The following is a 12760-nucleotide window of genomic DNA, read 5'->3' as shown; positions in this document are numbered from 1 at the left end:
TATGTCATCTCTTTGCAAGTAAGATTTGGTCTGAAAGATCAGACAAGAGAAATCAAACCGGTTCACCTTCAGGGTGAAAAAAGTCCTCAAAGGATGTTTTTATAACCAATTACAAAGAAAATCTTCTCAACACCTCAGTGAGCTACACCGTTGTGTGTTGTGTTTAATTTTCTAAGGTCAGGTAAACTATATGGTAGGAGTTAGTTCTGCACACAAAGTTAGAAGTCAGCACAAAAATGAGCTTATTGTTTGTGCTGACCTTTATCCTGCAGAAGTAATTAAAAGAACACAGAATACCACCTTCTTTAAACTTGAGAGGCGTTACATAAGCCTTGTTTTATTTCCTTGTGTAAGAAAAAGCTCCCTCTGTTGTCCGTTACCAGAGAAATTTGCTGATTGATTTGTGAAGGAATAACTGATTTTTAATTTAAAGTTGTTGCTGTTATAGATTTCTGAGAAAAAGTCGTTTTTATTTGTTCATTGACAGAGGTTAATCTAATCAGTGTGTCAGGTTAGTTTGCAACTCAGACTGCCTCTGTGTCACGGCTGCAGTTGGAATCATCAGAGCATGGTTGTATGTGTAGGTATGAGTCAAAAAGGATGATTCACAGCGTGACAGTACAGTTCCCGATCGTCAGAGGTTGAAGCTGAGCGCCCGGCTGGGTTACTGCCGTGCCTCTGTGCTGCTTTTGTAATGTTGCCCTCATCTTTGCCACTATGAAAACCTTCATTCTCCAGCAGGTAAAGTTTTGTCACCTTTCTTCTTCAAACTAAATCTGTGCAGATTATTTCCTCCCTCCATCATTGCATTATTCTTTATTTTTCTCCCTTTTTCCAACAATATTCCCTGCTTCAGTCTTCACTTGCTTTTTCATTTCGGAGATCACTCCACACTCCATCCCCTCACGGTGTGGTCATCATTCTCTGACCGTCCGCCTCTGTATCTCAGAAAGTGGAGATCTTAGGTGGGACAGCTGGTTTGTGGGGAGGTTGAGTAGAAGGATTTAACTTTTCTAATCCCCCTTCACCTATCCAAAACTCAGCGTCTTCATCCCTGCTGTGGGTTCACAGTTACTAATGAAAAGTCCGTCTGTCCTGTGGGCAGTGACGTGGTCCTGGGTCAAAGGATTTTAGCTTCTGGTAGCTGCTTCTCTGTGATGGCCTGTCAGTTCACTGGGGAGGGGAGGTTGTTCCTTTTTCTTTTTTCTTTTCTTTTTTTTTTTTATTTTCATTTCTCAAAACTTACAACCTTTGAAGATAATACATTTGTGTTTTTAAAATGTTCATTTTGTCGGCCACAAGCGTCTCACCATCAGACTTTTCCCAAATTAAAACTACCCATCCCACTGGCTGGTGATGTCCTACAAATGATCAGAAAGATGTAAACTATCACTTCCGTTGTTACTAATTTGATATACCCAAACTCAAAATTGATGGTGGACTCTTCTTGGCCCACATTTCATTTAGCTCCTTTTTAAAAAGTTCAACCTTGTAACCCCCCGCCCCCTCCTCAAAGCTCTCAAACATGAAATCATCACAGTTCCTGCTGCCTTTGAATTCTTTGTTTTGTCTCTTGCATCGGCATAGTTCCTGAAACTAAAGAAGTGGTGATCCACAAGTACAAGACCCCCATGGTGAGTCGTCTTAACTGCTGAGACAGCAGTAAAGTTTCACATGTTGTGGTATTAAACTTGGTTTGAGTAGTAAGTAATTTATCCATGAGTCTGAAGTTTTTTCTAGGCCCTTGTTTTACAACAAAGTGACACTAATTTAACTAGTTTTGACTCAGCTGGTTAAACTGCAGGAGGGATTTCTTTTCAGGTGCAGTAAATAATCTATTTGTTTTAAAAACATCTTTTTAAAACCCATAGATATGACTCATGTTGAATGGTGTCAGTGTTGTAAGGTATAGTTTGTGAATCCTCTAAAATGTGTTTAAATTGATATTTTTTGAGATATTTTAAAATATCTGACATAAGCCATTGTAAGATTTTCACACAAGTCCTCAAAGTAAACTTAGGGGAGCCCAGTTAAACATGAGACCGCCTTACTAACCTAACCCCAACTGTGCAATATAAACCCATGGATTATACAGCCATAACAAACTAAAAAATTTGATTCATGACCCATTTTCTATTCAAATTTCATGTCATCCTTTAAACTTCCACCAGCAGTATGGAGGTAGCAGGTGCAGCACATACGCTCCAAACTTGGTCTCTTCTCTTCAACAAACAGAACCAACTGCAGAGCCTCTTTTTAACTCCACTATACTCCAGGGCTGCAACTAATTCTGAGGGTCGATTAGTCACCTACTATTAGAACGACTAGTCGACCAATCAGATTATGTATCTCATAATTAATAAATGGCTCTTATTTCACTTTCAGCTTTGAAATCTTGCATGAGGTTGTTAAGCAAGTACGACGTTGCTCCTCTTAAAATGTTCGAGCATTGCAGATGTACTTCTGTGGTACGCAAGGTCCACTTTAGAAATCTCACATGTATTTAATTTATCTTGTAAGTTTAACGTGAAGTAATCAGACTTTTGACGTTCTCTGCCATCTTTTTATTCCCTGGTCCGCCGCCATATTTTTCCCCTGGCGGATTTTATCTCTCAGCAGAGATAAGAAAAGAAGACGATGTCTCACTCTGTAATTTTCTTTTTCTTTTCTTTTTTTTTTATTCCAACGATAGTCGACGGGTAAATTAATTGTTGACTATTTTTGTTGCAGCCCTACTATACACGTAGTATTGTCAAAATTCATGCTCTGCAGAGAAACTGGGTATTGATTGTTTTGAAGTTACCTTGAGATCAACTTGACTCTTAGAAATGAGCTTTTAGTGCCTTTTGATATACTTGCTGTGAAGCTCCGACTTTGAAGTTGACTCACACCGAATAAACAAATCCACCAGATTTTACCCTCAATTTAACTGCTAATGCTCAATGTTCACAGCTCTCTGCTAGTCACAGTTATGCAGTAACCTGACCCGTTGAAATATTTCTGTCTCTTGATCTATGTTGGGTTCTCATCTGCTTTCAGGACTTGTTTAATTTATAAATTGCATCAGTTAATTAGCAGGAATTATGATATTTAGGGTTTTATATTGAGAACACAGAATGAAGGATATAAAAGTTAAAGGTGACCCGTGGAGTTTCTTTCTTAAAAAACAAGTTTATATCTAATATTACTCACTTAAACACACTTTTTAGTGTCCATAAAACATTGGCTCATATTAGCAAAGGCATATAATAAATAATAAAAATTTATCTAATATGTACTCATATGTATACTCAGTTTATTTTAAACTAGCTGTTTTTCTTATGATTAAAAATCTCAATATGGTACTTTTATTTTTAACAAATTAAGAAGCAGCTCTCTTTTTTCTGATAGTATTTAGACTGAGGGGAGCGTGTTGTCTGGCTTTGTTCCTCATATAATTTCTAAATGCTAAGTAAACGTAGGTGTCACTTCATACTGGTCCCATGTTTTTTCCTCTGCAGGCACATCAGATCTGTTACTCGGTCCTCTGTCTTTTCTCGTACGTGGCGGCAGTGAAGGGGAAGGAGGCGGAAGGAAAACCCAAGATGCTGTCACCGAGACCCCTTCCTAGCTAGTCTCCACCTTCTGCTTTCTCTCCCCCTCCCTCCCCCCTGCTCTTCTTCCTCGACGTGCCTTTCTCCTTGAAATGGCATCTGAGCTCTTAAACCAGACTTTTGACAATCCCCAACTTAAATCTAAGCACACAATTCCTGCTCTCTCTTTCTCCCTCTCCTGTATATAAGCCTAAAATCCTTTTTAGACCCAGTTGTGTAGACATGTTGGTCCTGTGATGTCATGTAAATACATCCAACCCTTCACCGCTGTTGTCCTGATGTTTGTACCCAGCTCACTAAGCATTTGCTTGCTCTTAAAACTGGGGAGACACGACTCCCTTCGTGCTCCTCTGCTCTGTGTGAAAATTCCCTGTTTTTCCCGCTGCCATGTCTAAACTGTTTTTACTGATACGAAATGTGAGGGATTGCCCGGAGGCACAGAGTGCATGCAGGTCCCGTGCACAGCCTTGACATTCGCTACAGTGAAGCTTCCCCCTCCTGCCTGTCTCCATACGGCTGTGTTATTCTGTGATACGTTGTTACTGTAAAGTTGCGGTCTGTCCAAGTTTAAACTGGTGAAACATCCAGAGACCCTCTTATAGTGCAGGATGGTCCATACTGAGAAGTAAAAAAAGCTACTGTATACTGCACCAGAGCACCACATGTAAACGCTTCTTAATGGCGTATGAACCCTAAAATACTGTGAGTGTTCTCAGATGTGTTCTCTTGCCCTAGAATGGCCCACCAGGCTGAATCACTGTTCTAGTTCTACTGTAAAGTTTCTCGTCTGTGGTCTGCTGTTTATTAACTGCATGTTACTATGAGGATGAAAAATAAATATTATATATATATTTCTATATATAGTATTTATTTAATATATATATATTGACTGTACATTTCTCTGAAAAAAAAGTTACAAAATGTTAATATACTAGATGTGCAATACTTCAGAAGTAGTTAGCCATTGCTGGAGCCAGGTTTTCTCGAGTTAACTGGTTTTCACAGGGTGAAGAATGTAAGAGATTTATTTTCTTTCTGTAGTGCATATTGATCGAATAGTCGGACTTCAGTGTGATACGATTGTTCATGGTGTCTTCTGAGGTAATCTTTGGTCAATCACGCGGCAGATAACGGCTACTAAGTTGGTCTCTGGGTGGAAACTTCAGAGCGCTTCAGCACAGCCACTTCTGTCAAAGCAGGTGTGCTGAAGATGCTGTAGAAAACATCCTCGTCTTGTCCCTGGTTGAAAATATCAGGAGAGATTTTACCGCACATTTTCCTTCTGAACTCAGCTTCAGGCGACATGAGACGTGTCTTTGTACACACATGTCATGACTTTAAGGCTCGTAGTGATTATATCAGCTGTATGTTTGCTTTGCTGCAGTTTAAAATTACTTTAAAGTTGACCATGTTTACATCACATTTTTTCAGAGATTAAGTTAGGAAAACGCCCATCAGCCTGAGCTGATACTTCACTGGGCATAAATTTCCCACATTAGAGGAATCGTGATGTAAAAATAACACCCTTGACAGTTAGATGTGGGATCATTCTTAACCAAGTTCGGTTATTCTAATGTGTCGGAGCTACTGTATTTATTAGACTACCTTCTAGTGGTAATATTTTTAATATTTCAGGTACGTTATTGTCGGAACTGCTGTTGACATTATCTTTCAATTTCCAGTTGAATGTCATTTACTGGGATTAATCTTAATTCGTTGTAATAAAAAAATAAAACATAAATAAAAATAATGAAGTGTAATTTACTCAGATTTTAGAAGGAAAAAGCAACATCCAAATATTTCTAACAACTTGGCCTTCTCGTGAATCCTTTTAAATACCGACATGGCACCATGGCCTCCAAGCAAGTGTTACCCTTGTAATTATTCTGACAGTAAAAATCTAGACAGTGCAAGCAAAATTAGTCCCGCAATAAAGCCTTCCATGCTCGCAGTAGGTGGAGAAACCGTGGCGCTCCCGATGGAGAACACCGGCTTTCATACGACTGATCGACTTGTTACAGAAAAGGAACTAAACCACCAAACTCGGCAGCTGATTTCTGTCCTGTGATTGACCCCAGACGTGTTGAAGCCAACAGCCGTAGTCACCAGATCGTCCAGTCTTAATGTGTGTTTGTTTCATGATAGTGAACCAGTCCTGTCGCTGGCCCATTTACTTCCAGTGAGTGTGTGTATGTGTGTAAGTGTGGTCATGTGGTGACCAGTTACTTCAGATCAGCAATATATTGGTAAAGTTATATCACTGGAAGAGGCTTTGTTTTTTTTTTTTGTTGTTGTTTTTTTTGGGGGGGATTTTCCTGACATGCTTGTATTTTTAGTAATTTAACTGTGCAAAGGATTATTTTGAGGATATTGAGATGTTTCATTAAACACAAGCGCTCCATCTGAAGCATCTCCAAACCTGATCTGGGAATTTCCTGCTTAATTAAAAAAAAAAAAATTCTCTTTTTTTTTTTTAAAACTGGAATATTACAGCTCGTCTGTTATTGTTTTCGCTGGCTGCTAACGGAAGAAAGTAATGAGATGCCAGGTGTAAGTATTCCAGTATTTGAAAAAAAAAAAAAAAAGTATTTATAGAATATGTACAGCTTTGGCAATATAATAAAGTTGTCCCAAATGAAGCTCAGTCTAATTGTTCTTTGAAAGAAAAGATGTTGAATGAAATGTGGAAGGAGGAGGACAGATGCAGAACTTTGAGGATTTACTTCACAAAGTGCTGTAAAACAGATTTGTTTTTTCTAGGCACAAACTAGAGGGTTTTTTTTTCTTCTGTTTTTTAAAGTGCAAAGCTGACTAAGGTAGAGGATCCTGCAGCCACGAGAGGTGCTGGAAGATGATTCATCATCTGAACACATGTTTCTATGAATTCAGATTTGACCCTTTTACTTCCTACAAGAGGCTAGTTCCTGCTGTCTAAAAAGGGTAAGGAAGCAGGAAGAAAATTGTCTAAAAGTTTAAAAGCTTTTGTCACAAAGTTTTAGTAGATTCCTGTTACATTTACAACAGAAAAAAATGTCTATCATGTTTTTATAACTCGTTTGAATTTACACATCTGTGGTTCTTGTCTGACAGTGACTGCTTTCCAAAACTTTGGACAGATGCCAGCTGTCTAAAATACACAAGTTAACGTGTCTGTGCAACACTGCTGAACAGACTTAGCTGAGGTTTTTCTGCTGATATAACACTACTGTTCTGGCACTTAAGGCAATTTTTTAATTCAGACTGCAACTGCAGAATGAAGGGAAAGCCAAATACATAACATGTTCAGTGTAGGTAGAGGCTGCTGCAGATAGATCCAAGTACAACAACACAATTTGCAGCGGGAGCAGTTAGTCTTTAAAATAGTTCAACTCTCACAAATGTTTATCATTATTGTACAGAAATTTTTATATAAAAGAAATTAACAGAATTTTTAAAAATAAAGTTGGGAAAAACACCATGCTTATCTCAGCTTTCATATAGCATCATGATTACATTGTTTAATCCCATACATACAAAGCAGGGGAACCAACACAATCCCATATTAACAAACACATGCGTCACCAAACACATTAGTGAGTGACCTAATTATTAGTTTCTCACTTTTGGGGGAGAAAAAAAAACAGCTCAACTCCCTCAGAACTAATGTATCTGAATTCATTTTAGTCATTTGAGAACAAATAAAGATTTTCCTCATTCACTGAGCCTCTGAAACCGTTTGGATCCCCTTTGGGGAGAAAGACCTCAGAGTCTAAAACCTTATAAAACCAGCTACAGCATATTCATGATGTAGATAGTATGGAGGACAATGTTAAAAACAGAAGCATGAAATTAAAGGGGAAAAAAAACAAAAACATTTAAAAAACTTAAGCCAAAAAGCATTATTGCATTGTTGTGTTGCACTTAAGTTTACATATTAAACTTTTACACTTTGCAGATTTATTCAAGTAAATCCTAAATAACCACCCTGTGTAATATCAAATATACAGATGTTATTGTTTACATTCCAACTTGATTAAAATGCTACAGTCAGAGATCTTGCCCTGTTAAGAATATCTTGAATCGCACTTTCAGTCCGTTTAAGGGTACCTATTTAAACCTGACCACTGGTCCACAACTCACATGCCCTCATGGACTGCTTTGCGGAGGATCCGGAGACGAGACATGACTTCGTCCCAGTCCAGGTAGGCCCCCTCCAGGTGTCGCAGTTTGTCTGGCCTGCTAATGTAGCTCTTCCTCCCATGGAGGAGACGCCAGTTGTCGAAAGTCACAATGTCACCTGAAGACAGGTATGAGGTATGTGTGTCAAAGTACAACACAAGATGACCTTTGATTCTGCTGCTCTAGTCTGCCACCTTGTGGTTTTCTTGGTCCAACACAAACCGAGCAAAACCAAATGTGGAACCTCCAAGCAGCTTTCAGACCTCTATCTTTGGAAAAACACTGGTCTTAACCCTCATTTTAATGGAAGCTGTTGGGTTGAAGAGCACCTCTTATGGAGTAGAGGTAAGTCTCAGTTTCCCATCATGACTGCCCTGACACACACAAAAGCATCTGGGCTCTCTGGTGGCATCTTTGCGCTGCTACTGTTTGTCTTCATAGTTGTTCGCTGCCATTTCAAAGGCTAAAATGTATTCCATTTATAACCTCTATAGTTTTTATGAAGATCTAAGGACATGGTGATCTTTGGAAAACAGGCTGCATTACAGTTTTTGTAAATAAAAGCTAAAAATCTCACCTCCTTCCATCTAAAAATAAATCTGAAATAACAGGTGTCACTGCCTGATGTTACAGGCTAATTTGTTCATCTAAGATTAGCTCTGTTAGCCAATTAGCTACTGCAGATAACTTCCCTGTCAGTATAATGTGAATGGGCCAGCTACATGGCTTATCTCCATTAATAATGACTTCAATAAAAAGAAGAGAGACTACAATCACCAGCACTTTGGTACTGAAACATCCGTGAATGACTCCATCATAGTTGCTGTGTCATTTGCTCAGTCCTGATTGAATGATTGCAGTTCTTCGACAACAGGCTTTTGGTTTGAGTGTTTCCTTCAGATGTAATCAAAACATACAAACTAAAACTTTTAGCTTTAGAAAGTTCATGGATGGGTCATCAATGTGGAAGTTTTCCAATCGGGGTGTTTAAAATAATGCCGGTGAAGCATTAATGGCACAATGTTCTGCTACCCTTGATGTCCTAAATCTCCTCTTTAATATAATTCACTGGATGCTGCCAACTCCTTCCTGAGGAGGGTTTATTTAGAGTTTTTTTTTTTCTTCTTCTTTTTTTTAACCATACTTTGGTAACTGGATTTGGTTCTGCTGTGATTGAGATGACACTGGCATCTCTAAAGTCAGGGTGACCTTAATGATAACAAAGCTGTTATACATGACTATACTGTGAGCACATGTTGTATTTACTGCAAGCCTGAGTATCCTGCAATGATTTCACTTCACTGTGTGAGCATTCTGACATTTCATTACATCATCTCATCTTGTCCTATTTTCATTTATTTGACTTTTTTTCCCAAATGAATCACAATGTTTAGGAAGATTCATGGAGATTTGAAAGGCAAACACTGACCTGGTTCCATTGTATACGTCACCACGTTCTCTGGTCTGTTCATGATGTTCACATAAGCCTTTAGAGCTCTGTAGAAGTGCTGAACCTGCTGCAAGGGGAGGTCCAGTACAGAATCCCTAGTGGCGTTGTTGTAGTTAATCCTCACAACTCTGCCCTTAGAGTCAACACTGGTCATAAAAAAAAAGCAAAGGGGGTAAAGTTCAACGTCACACTACCATGAATGACTTGTAAAGCTTTAACAATTAATCAACTAGCAGTTTAAATGTAAAAATGGTCATGTATTTTATTTATTTTTGTTTTTATATTTGTCATTATGTTCAAATAAACTTAAAAAACCCAAAACATCCCAAACTTCGATCAAGGCTAACAGCCCAATTTTTTAAAACTAATAGCAATCAATAATGGTAAAATCCTATGTTTTCCAACTAATGGTTAACAGTTAATAATATAACAACAATAGTGAAATGATCAAAACACAAAACAGTAATAGAACAACAAACACTTACTCTGTCATTACATCTTTAAATCAAATAATAGACATGACTCAGGCAGGTTTACTTCCACAAATTTGTAATAAGATTGAAAATATCCTCAACCAAACAGTGGAGCAGGACATTAACGGGTTAAATTCACTGAATACAACTGTGTATTTTTTGTGTCAGTGGAACAATCAATCTCATTTGGAGATCGTACAGTTGGTCAGACAAGCCAAAAAAAAAAGAAAATCTGTTCTGAATATACCTCAAATACCTGAAAGGCCTTAGCCATTTATGGACCAGTGATTAATCAAAGTCAACCAATCAGATCTAAGATTTGCTTGTCTTTAGATGAACCAGACTGTACGTCCTGAGCTTGTTGAAATTGATCATTTTAGAGTAAAGGTGGATGTAATCATTCTGAACAGCAGATGGCAGTATCTCCATTTCAAATGCAAAACCTGCACACGCTGATAACATGTACCACTGCATCTGCTTGTGGGTTGTAAGATGGTTTGGGCCCGACAGCCCGTCAACACTTACTCGATGATGCGTTTCTTGGACTGCAGCATGAAGTCGCAGTAGTCTGTCCCGGTGTCTGTGAAGTCAACATGCAGCGAGGTGAGCGTCCTGAAAGCTTCTGGGTCTTCTCTCTGCAGCTGTTCGGCCATGTGAAAGCCGTCCACCACGTTGCTCTCCCCTCCTTTCATAGCCTGGTTGATGCAGTGCAGAAACTGCACCTAAAAACAGCCCAACACACACACATGTTGCTTTTACAACTCTGATGCCATAAAGGCCAAATTCCAGACATGATTCAGAAGTGATGCCATTTCTGTTTAGTGCATTTTAATCCTCTAAACAGCACGGAAGGAAGATTTTTACTGACCCCAGGTGCAAAGTGTAAAGCAGGGTAGTCTGTATGCAAGCTGAGCTTCCCTGCAGTGTAGGCTACATTGTTTGCCATGGGTTTGTCCTGGACCTGCCATGTATACCTGAGGACAAAGATAACATTCATTAATAAACCACACTTTAATTACTCAACTTTGGCTTTGGAAGATCAGCTACAACAATTAGGCTGTGAGGAGAAAAGGATGAGATGAGATGAACTTCAGAGGGATCCCTGAGGGGAAACGGGGCAGCTTCACAGGAATGCTTAGACTGTAGAGTCTTAAGTAGATTCTTCATTGAGATGCAGCAGGAGTCAAGCACTAATGAGGTAAAGTTATCTCCCATGTTCTGTTTGCACGCCTCGTTTTGGATGAACCTCGAGTCCTTAAACAGTTTTTCTGATGGCAAGCCTTCATTTTCAGTCTGCAGACTCTTTACTTCCTGCAGTATGAGCTCATCGCCTGGCAGAGAAAAAGCTTTATCCTCCAAACCTCTGTTCTGACTGAGTGCACCAGGTAATTTCTCTAGCTTAAAAAAGCTGGAATGCTTTTAGGTTGTTTTCCCCATCTCTGTCCTCTATTAATCATCACTGCAATAAGTCAAAGTGATGAGCTCTGGCGTGATGAAGGGGCCAAGAGACTCTCTAAGCTCCTCTATGCAGAGATGTAGATGTCTGAATAGTAGACATATTTGTTCAAACACCAGGGCTATAGAGAAACAATCTGAATGCCCTGTTCTGCAAAACATCTGATTATTTTTTGGATTTTCTAGAGTAAATGTTTTGGTTTTTGTTTTCAGAGAACACTAGCAGGCTCTAAACCAGATTAAATATGACCAGCTCAAAATTTACTTGGGATTCAGATGTTAAAAGGGGGCTTGGCTGAGGGAAAAAAGAAAAAGAAGGAACATCAGAGTCTTACCCATAAAATGTCAGCCTGAGGTAGCCAATCCTCTCAGCGAGTCTGGCCACTTGGCCTTGCTCCACAGGAGCCCCCTTCAGGTAAACAATGCCAACACGTCGCAGCGCCAAGAGCCAGGCGAGCGCGGCCTTATCGTCATGGAGCACTTCCTGGTAATTGGCTGTGGGAATTCGCAGTTTGGAGTTCCAATAATAACGCTCTGGAATGAGAAACAGCAGATGAGAGGAACATGTTTGTGAAGAGTATAAGTCCCATAGCTGCCCTGTTAAAGAAACATGCTGTACTATGAGATCAGGGCTGATGCTTTTCTATCAGGTGTTCCAAGTAATAGTGAAAAACTGCATGTTCTGTATGAAGGCAGTCACATCATTTCTCACAAATCAATATCTCAACAACAGTTTTTAACAATGGAAGAACCAGAGCTAGCCAAATATGCAACCTTTAGGATTTTTGTTTAGTTAGGAGACTGACGGCTCAGCATGATTTAGAAAAACTTCTTTATGCATGTGTTTTCGATGGGCTTGACTCTTGTGATTCTTTTCTTTCTAAATGTTTTCTCACATATGTACATTGACACTGAAGGTGATGAGGACAATGTATATCCATTAATGTCTGTTTGTATTGTTGTCTGTTTCTCATATATATGTTTTAGCTTGTTATAATTCTTCTATTTTTAATGTTTCTTTTGCACCTTGCTTTTAATGTTTTATGTTTACATAAAACATTGAGCTGTCTTATCCATGGAATGTGCTATACAAATAAACCTGCCTTGCCCAGCCTTTAACCTAATGTGCTGTAGGTAAACAAGTCAACAAATGTTAATCTAAAACTAGAAAATTAGAAAATCGAAAGTTCTTCCTTGTCATTAAACCTGTATAGAATTTTCTGTTTTAAAAAGGAAACAATTAATCTATTAAGTCATTTATTGGACCCCCTTTGCTCCTTGGAACCAATTAAATATCTAAAAGTTGCAGCGTGCCACAGTATGTGATAGTATGCACAACTGAAGATATATGACTTGCTGAGAAAAATCAGCATGTCTCCATCTGACAGCCAGAAATGGAAAAAATCCTCCCACTCCTCTCCACCCAGCTGGCTCTGCTACTTTTTCCATGCAGCCTCTCTCTCTCTAGCGACTTCCACAGAAACAGCTGCAAAGTACATTTAAGGGTGGAGGAGGGTTTAAAGAAGGAGGCTGTGTACCTGTCTCATTTTTATGGCTTTTTCTCAGCACCCACCAACATCAATACACTTTTAAAAAAGGCTGCATCACAACTAGATTAAAAGGATAAAACT

The 12760-nt window shown here is 39.0% G+C and overlaps 2 protein-coding genes across 27 annotated transcripts in view; one reads left to right on the top strand and one right to left on the bottom strand.

The window, feature by feature from the left end:
* The window catches only part of madd (MAP-kinase activating death domain), a 53703-nt gene extending 47471 nt beyond the window's left edge, over positions 1-6232 (top strand). For all 24 annotated transcript variants that reach the window (XM_041989824.1, XM_041989885.1, XM_041989886.1 and 21 more), the window contains 2 exons: positions 1588-1634; positions 3501-6232. In XM_041989824.1, the coding sequence (XP_041845758.1) occupies positions 1588-1611 (24 nt within the window). In that variant the 3' untranslated portion in view covers positions 1612-1634; positions 3501-6232. The remainder of the gene's footprint in view (positions 1-1587; positions 1635-3500) is intronic.
* Positions 5900-12760, bottom strand: part of bbox1 (butyrobetaine (gamma), 2-oxoglutarate dioxygenase (gamma-butyrobetaine hydroxylase) 1) — a 28918-nt gene continuing 22057 nt past the window's right edge. For 2 of the 3 annotated variants that reach the window (XM_041989910.1, XM_041989925.1), the window contains exons 4-8: positions 11465-11663; positions 10543-10648; positions 10200-10396; positions 9181-9347; positions 5900-7869 (exon numbers count right to left, since the gene is read on the bottom strand). In XM_041989910.1, coding sequence (XP_041845844.1) covers positions 7709-7869; positions 9181-9347; positions 10200-10396; positions 10543-10648; positions 11465-11663 — 830 coding nt within the window. In that variant the 3' untranslated portion in view covers positions 5900-7708. The remainder of the gene's footprint in view (positions 7870-9180; positions 9348-10199; positions 10397-10542; positions 10649-11464; positions 11664-12760) is intronic. The other variant, XR_006011006.1, reaches the window with a different exon arrangement.

This window comes from Melanotaenia boesemani, chromosome 1 (genome assembly GCF_017639745.1).
Source record: "Melanotaenia boesemani isolate fMelBoe1 chromosome 1, fMelBoe1.pri, whole genome shotgun sequence".
Lineage (NCBI taxonomy): Eukaryota > Metazoa > Chordata > Actinopteri > Atheriniformes > Melanotaeniidae > Melanotaenia > Melanotaenia boesemani.
Note: the sequence above shows the minus strand (reverse complement) of the source record. Positions and strands in the feature narration are given on the sequence as shown.